Below are 8,395 nucleotides of genomic sequence, written 5' to 3' on the forward strand. Positions count from 1 at the left end.
ATATATAGTTGATATATATTATGATATGTTACCTACCATTTATAGGAAAGATAAAATATGTGTGCATAACTAAAGCAAAAGCCAAATCTCAGACGTACATCTGTCGACCTGGACACGGTTCACTCGACAATATATCCCCAGAGAACGCCCTTGTCTGCTCTCACAGTCAGCTTCACACCTTTTTTAATTACCTTTTCCCCGTTAGCCTGTCAGCCGAATATATTAAATATTTAAGAAGGGATCTGGGGGGGAATTTGCTGGACAGATAGGCCCAGGGCCAAAGGCCAGTTGATTAGGTTTCGCAGGTGATCAGAATTTGACATTTCTGCCATTTAGATGCTTCTCATTTCTTTAGCCATGACTCTGAAACTGAATGAGACAGAAACCTGATTCAGAGTCCAAAGGGAATATGTGAAGGTTCAGGAAATTAATTTAACTTCAGCTCTAGATAGAGGTTTATGCTAACTATACCCCATGACTGGTGCCTCTTAGAGCTGCACATTCAGGCTACTTTTAGATAATTAGCTGCCCTAAGAACTATACTAAATGAGTCTTGGCAATGGACTAATGAGTGTATTTGAGACACTGTCATTTACAACGTTGACACACCAGTTCCTGCCATCTGTAAAGAGCCCGTGTCTGTGAGCATATGTCACATCTCTGGAGTGAAGGTTATTAATACTCATACAACCCATGTAATGCGACGCCAGCACACAGATAGTTCTTGCTGAGGTTGTTTGTTAGTGATTTCATGAATGGGGTGATACCTTAAACCATGAGACCATGATAGCTAGCTGGTGAGGCCAACCCCCAAGAAAAGAAAGCGCTCAGACATCATGTGGGGTGGGTATATTTATTTTCTCAATTCATTTACAGTACAAAATAGACCTCCAGGTAACAAAATAGCCACAACTATGCTGAAAACAACAATGATATCAATATATAAAGCAGCAGACTGAGAAACACAGTGCAATATAGAAGCTCATGAGATTATGATCAAGTTACTATTCTTGAAATAAGCTCAGAAATAATGATAAGTCATTTCCTGAATTAGACAACATTCATATGTGCTGTTGCAGTCAACGGGAATTCAATTGGTATAGCAAAGTGATCATTATAAGTAGACAGTGACAAAATTTGCAGTCCAACGGCACATTGTTTCCTCAGTAAGTTATGTTCATATGTAGAAATAACATTGATCAGACATTGCTTATCAAGGTTCTGTTTAATGGCAAATGTTGATAATCAGAAAAGATGTCATTACAGTTCTGAAATTTACGTGAATGTCAAAAACCCAAAGTCATATTGCTCGTTCTGGCAATTAAAGTCAAATGCAATCTAAACACATGCAATGACTAACACCACCTTTGAACATAGAGGTACTGAAAGTGATTAGCAATGCTCGCAGTTCTTCTGAATAACGTCACCATAAATAAACATTTACATATAGCATATAATTTGGCTATCAAATATACGATGCTCTCTCAAAATAGAATAAAGTTTCTACAAAGCTAGTACAAATGGATTTAAGAAATATCTCTCCCATAGTACTATATGTCACATCTATTTACATGAAATACAAAGAAACAGAATCAGTATAACGTAACATAAATTATATATTGTGCTTCTATATGTTTTTAGCATGCTTTTTCAGTTCTAAAATATTTTCACAAAAAAAAACATTTCACAAATGTAAACAATAATCAGAGTCCTTCCACATATACATATCTATGTTTTGTAACTGATGCTTAGACAACTTCATTTGTGACACCCTCCTATTCCTATTTACATGTTTTGTAACATTATCAATGTCTAAAATGCCCTCATCAGACAACTAACCCTGATCACAAACTTCAGCTGCATTAAAGGTTTAAACTAGTGACGCCAAAAGCAGCCTTTATTGGATGTGTTTACATCTAGTGTGCTGCCAGTAAACAAATGAATGTTGACAGTTCACATTCTCACACTGTGTACCTGGAACAACCTGCAATCACCATCATTGCTTAATGATTATACACAGCCATTTAAATACGGCTGAACAGAAATATCAGAGTAGAAAGTAAGAGTAGCTGTTAAATTTTTGGTGCCACACAATTACAAAGCTCAATTCATCCCAGAATTTGCTCCCAAAGTTGCTGAGATATCTTTACTAGCACATAACATAACTACCATACTGTAACAACGCAGCTGTGGGTGTAAGTTTTCAAAGGGAACTGTGAGCAGGCAAGATGAATCAGAAATACGACATCGACTTTCTGGCATGTTGGTTAACTGATGATTAAAGGGGGAAAGTGGGAGTTGTCTGATTTTAGAGTCAGACGAGACAATGGGGAGAGGCAAGAAGTGACAGAGCCTGGAGTAAAGCATATAACTCTAGAGACACTGTGTTTAACTTTATCCTTAGACACTGAACTTGGATGGACGGGTGCTTAATTAGCCATACCTGTGCTCCTTTTAGGAGGTGTTTGAGATAGAAAGAACTGATATTCTACAATCAAGAAGAACAGATTAACAGTGTCAATATTTGGAGGGCGAGCAACAATTAACAACTTGTGAACAAAAAATACAAACTTCTCTTTCTGTAAGTGTTATACGGGCATAATTATCTACATTTCAGGGATTTCAGTGCATTAAATGCAGACTCTGTGTTTGTCATTATTAGAGACAAATCTGAAGAATATTTAAACAAACAAATAAATAAATAATGGTTAAATAAATTGAAAACATATTGTGCACATTAATAACTAAAACCTTCATTTTATCACATTGTTAGCTGAAAGAGAGAGAGAAATAATACAGACACAGAGGAGGAATGACAGCACTAGAATACATTTAGTGGAGTGAGATCAGTCCTCGTGGGGGGCTCTGCAGCTCTTCAATCTCAAATGAGACTGAATGCATCATTCTCAGTCTGTGTGCATGTAGTACCTTCTCAAAAGAGACAAATTTTTTTCCATACATCTTATACAACACAGCTGTCAGCTTTATCACATTTAGAGAATTCCAGTTCAGTCTATGGACATGGCAGGAGAGAGAACGAGGGCTGGTCTGAAGCAGACGTCTGTCCCTGTGCAGTTGTTGCCCATCCAATCAGCATCGGACGAGAGCTCTCAACAAGCTAGTCATCATAAGTAGCACTGCTGTGGCTGCAGTGACAGTCAAAATGGAGTTCCAACCTATCTCACTCCTCTGAGGGAAGATAGGAAAAGAGTTGTGGTAAGTGTCAGCATAGGCTACCACTCTTTCATTATCAATAGACAAACCATTTTGGACCTTTAAAGGAATATAGTTTGACATTTTATGAAATAGATTTCTTTGCTTTCTATCAGAGAGTGAAATAAGAAGATCATTACCACCCATATATCTCTATGGATTAAAACTGAAGCAGAGAGAAGCAGCTAGCTCACTATAATCAACATATGGTGTCTTGTTTATTTCATCCATACACAAATAGAGATATCATAGCAACAATTTGTGGTTTTAGGAGTTACAGTATATGGTCTTAATCTGTCCGCCCAGCATTTTAGTTCAGTAAACTGGCTGCTTGACTGGCATCCTTACAGTAACTACAACAGAAAAAGAAACAGAATATAACTCCCCCTAAAATAAAAAAATGTTGTTTTTTAAATTCCCATTCGTTTGTGGATTCAACAAACAAGATACAACATTTAGTGATTGTGCTTTAAATGAACAAGTAAGTGTATTTTTGAACTCGGACACTTCTGACCTTTGCTAGCTGTCCTGCCTCCAGTTTATAATGCGAGGCCAAGCTAAGCTAATCCCCTCCTGGCTATAGCTCCATAGCTGACTTGACAGACAGATATGAGAGTGAGGTATCAATCCTCTTATCCAGAGTAACTCTTGGTGAGGAAGTGAATGAGCACATTTCCCAAAATGTCAATCAATTCCTTTAAATTACTTAATTATTGCCATTCATATTCAAATGATTTTATTATGATTTGCCAAACTGCCCACCCATCCCATGTCCACCTACCATAATTTCTTCATTTTAGGCCCTCCCACTACAACCAGCACTCTCAATGAGTCCTGAACAACAATTTATATTAAAGGGTCATTTCATCCAAATAACACACATTTTCTAACTTACCTCAAGTGATATCCGACCATACAGATAGTTTTTGTTTTATTTATTCATCTAAAAAAATACCTCTGTGATTTCTGCTTCCAACTAAATACAATGGAAGTGAAGGTAGTTTTGTTTGTGCTTCTTTGGAAAATGGTATGTCCCTCCAGTAACAGTAACCACATTACTCTGGATAATCCACAGAACACACTGTCAACTGTTACTTCAGACAGAGCATGGAAGTCATGCTTACATTTTTTGATTGCTATCAGCTATTTTGTCCATGCTTCATCATCACGGTCTCATACATCAACTGCTTGGCTACAAGCTGTACAGCAAGGCCATTACAACCTCTCACTATTGATCCACTGATTAGTTACTGCCAGTGCTGTTTGCTGCTGCGGCTCCCTCCACCTCCTCCTTTTGCCACTTTTCATTTGACTAATATTTCCATTTGTGTTTATTAAAAGGGGATTAGTTCTTGCAGAGGCATTGCTGCTGCGATGCTTTTCTGCCAACTGAACTGTGTAACCATTTGCTATAAATGGTCAATTTCTCTGACTGAATAACTTTTCAGTGAATAAACTGTTCCTATGAAACCGTTGACAGGGTGTTGACAGTATCTGTGGAACAAATGTCTTTTCGCTTCTGTTGTGTTAGGTTGTGAGCAGAATTCTCACAGATGGATATCTTAAAACTTAGGCAGATAAAACCCAAACTGCAGTATCTGCATGGTCTTGTACCACTAGAAGTAAGTGAAGAATATTTGTTTTGTCTTCTTGGGTGAACTAAACCTTTTATCTTTATGTAGCATTACGGATCAAAAGGAGATAAGCTCCCCCCATACCTTACTCTCTGGGACGCCAGCTCCGACAACCAGCACCAGACCACAGCCACTATTACAATCATTCCTATGAAGGGGATGGAGAGAACAGGGTGCTCAGACGGATGGATGAATCTCTGAGGAGGGAATAAAAACAAACACAAGGACCATGGGGATGAAGGGAATGAATGAACGGATGGATTGATCCAAATAATAAACACACAGATAAATGTAGGTGTGACAACAACACAAATGGACAACCAACAATACACATTGCTAACTTAAAAAGATGATCTATGGCTGTGAAAAAAGGGGAGGGGTTGTGATGGAGTGATTTTCTGTTCATAAAAGGCATAACTTTATGGTGACATGCACATCAACTCAATGTGAGTATGTGTGAGCGGTCCTGTGAGGCATTTACTGGATGCGTGTGATGTTATGGTGACACCAAAAAGAAAGACATGCAGCATGAATGTTGTGGTGTTTTTTTTTCTCTCTATCCTGGTTTTATATATCATTTGTAATTATGTTTGCAAAATTTGTCATAAAGGCTGAGAGGTCATGGACATTCAGAGAACAAGGACAGCATCAGAGACAGGCACGGGTAGACAGTTTGACAGAGACATCTCATCACGGCTGTTGTAGACAAAACACGTGTGTGCAACTTTGCTGCAAACCATTTTCCAAAACATACCATTGTTTGAATGCTTATTTTCCTCCCTTACAGGCAGATATTGGTTTCCATATATTTCAGATCTATGAAAATCAATTTACCGAGTTTTGATGCTCACTTGAGATACTGTAGGCAAAATCAATCTTATGTACCGGTACTTGAATGGTCCACTTTCATAAACTTTGTTATCAGAAAGTAAAACCCTAAACACAATAATGAAATATAGACATCACGAAAAGGGCAGTGAATTTTAAGCTTTGTGCAGTATGAGCATTGCTATTCAATAGTCAACTCGAAGTTCTTCCAAAAAAATTGATGTGTTCAACTTATTGTTATGCAAGCATGATGTTATGTATTTCAGACAAGTTTATTTCCACTATTAAGTTGACTTTCAAAGCTGAGTTAAATAAACAGAAACCAGCCTGAAGAGAAGAATAAAGCTCTGCAAATTCTAAAACATGATGGTAAACTGCAAAGGTATATCAATTATATTGTTTCTATTGAACAATATGTGAAGCTTACAAAGGCTTCAGACATCCTTGCCTTGATGCCTGAATGCCTTTATGCAGATTGTGTGTTTTTGTCCAACAACAGTATTAAAGCATTGCTGTCACAGAGAGATTAGGACACAGACACAGTGGGGGGAGAAGTTTCCTAGCCCAAAGCACAAAATAAATACTGATATGGGCTGACAGGCCAAGTCAGTTCATATCAAAACATAATTGCTACAGTATGAAACACACAAAAAGTGAGCTTAACAGACAGAGGGTACAATAGGTGTGATGCAAGGCGTGTTATGTGTTAGTTGACAGTTGTGGGTGCAAAGAAAAAAGCATTGAATCAAGTATAAATCAGAGCTGGAAATTTTCCAAACTATATTGATAAAGTTCACATGAATTTTAAAATAAAGAAATTGAGACACAAATGCGTTAAGAATCTCCAGTCCAAAATGTAACAATAACAATACAATCTAAGGGTCCTAGACATTGTTGTAATTTATTTCTCAAAATTTGGCCTACATATATATATTTAAAATGACTCCATCCTACTTCTAGGCCTGTAGTCCCTCACCTGAGACCCCCCAGCCAGCTTCTCCAGCTCTGCCTTGCAGCGCTGCAGCTCCTCCTCTAGCTCTGCTCTCTCCCTCTGACTGCTGTCATACAGTACCTGCAGCTCCTGCAGCTCCATCTTTAGACCATCACACTGGAGGACACAGAGGTCAAACACTCAGTTCTTTCCCTTACAGTATTTGACTTCTTGCAGTGAATGATGACAAGATTCATTGTATTTGATTGAATGAATGAATTAAATATTCTAATAAAACAATATTTTACCTCTCTTTGAACCTGTGAGGCCTTCTCCTCCGCCTGTTTGAGCTGATCCCTCAGGGAAAAGATCTCCCCAACGCCTCCATTCCAGCCGGTTGGTGTTATAGGTTTCCCATCAAATGAAATATTCTTCTGGATGGAGGCATCCACTAGGCGACAGTTCTCAGACTTGGCCATGGTCATGTAGCTCTCTGTCATAACCTCATCTGGGCCAGTCTCCATATCCTTCCCCTCTGTGCCCTCCCCCACATCTTCTTCTTTCAGTGACAGGTAGACGCTGGAGCTGTAAGGTGGGTGAAAGGAGTACTGGTGAAGAATACAATATAATGTGGGTCGTTTCATCTGAAATATCTCAAAGCTCAGAAATTGACTCAAAATGTGCCAATAATTTCTATGATCAAAGGCCAAACAGGCTTTTTTCAAATGACACATTTAATAACATCAATAATTTTTTTAATTACATTGTATTTTATAACCAGTGCGCTGGTAACATTATTTGCACTGTGTTGTTACATACAGTGTACACAAAGTGTGGGACACTGTTAGGGCTGCAACTGAGGATTATTTTAATTTTCTATTAATCAAACAATTGGTCCATCATAAATTAATTCTATAAAATGTCACAAAATAAAGGAAAATGTTAGTCACAATTTCCCAGAGTCCAATGTGATGGTTTGTTTTATCCTTCCAAAAATTCAAAATCCAAAAACACAAAAAAAAACCAGTAAGAGAGAAAAGCAGCAAATCCTCATATTTAAAAAGGTGTTTGTCACGGTGGCTTGATAAGTATACGAAACAATTAATCAATGATGAAAACTGAAACAAAAATCTTACCACAAGATCCATTTAGTAGCTGTCCTAGTGATCATGCTAATGATGGTGTTTCTCGACTCTGGAACAGCCTGCGGCGGTGTCTCAGAGAAGCCAAATCAATGCAAATCTTTTAAGAAGCAGCTTAAAGCCAATTTGTCTTCTTTGGCTTTTTCTCGATTTGATAACTTTTACTTCATGGGTTGTATTATCTTTTTTGTGTCTTCTATCCCCTATCTTCTTCCTGTGAAGCACATTGTAACTTCTGTTTTTGAAAAGCACTATATTAAACAAAAAATGTGTGTTTTAGATGTTGTCACACAGTCTTCCTCAGCAGGTGATGTTTGCCCAGCTCTCCATCCTGCTGAGGAAGACTATGTGATGTGTTGAAACACTCAGAAACAGCTCCTAAATGGACCTTGTGCTGAGATGATTTTCTCAACTACTTTTGCCAAGGTCTGGAATTAATCTTCAATCACATTTGCTGGCAATCTACTCATCAATCAATCATATAATGGTTTCAGCACTCAAGTGTAATCCCTCATATGATATTACAGTTTTATTGCAGTGATTAAACAGGTGGCCAGTGTTTTCTAAATGCGACATGATGTGAGTGACTGTGACGAGAGTTAGTATTCCAGAGGGTATCCCTCCAGCTGATCCAGTAAAGCGCAGCT

General features: G+C 38.0%; 1 protein-coding gene across 1 annotated transcript in view; it reads right to left on the minus strand.

Annotated features, from left to right (window-relative positions):
- Window positions 1-845: 845 nt before the first annotated feature.
- The window catches only part of LOC128358495 (coiled-coil domain-containing protein 136-like), a 20,321-nt gene continuing 12,771 nt past the window's right edge, over window positions 846-8,395 (minus strand). The window contains exons 7-10 of the mRNA XM_053318797.1: window positions 6,915-7,191; window positions 6,652-6,783; window positions 4,932-5,044; window positions 846-3,189 (exon numbers count right to left, since the gene is read on the minus strand). Of these exons, the coding sequence (XP_053174772.1) occupies window positions 3,177-3,189; window positions 4,932-5,044; window positions 6,652-6,783; window positions 6,915-7,191 (535 nt within the window). The 3' untranslated portion in view covers window positions 846-3,176. The remainder of the gene's footprint in view (window positions 3,190-4,931; window positions 5,045-6,651; window positions 6,784-6,914; window positions 7,192-8,395) is intronic.

Source organism: Scomber japonicus, chromosome 5 (assembly GCF_027409825.1).
Source record: "Scomber japonicus isolate fScoJap1 chromosome 5, fScoJap1.pri, whole genome shotgun sequence".
Lineage (NCBI taxonomy): Eukaryota > Metazoa > Chordata > Actinopteri > Scombriformes > Scombridae > Scomber > Scomber japonicus.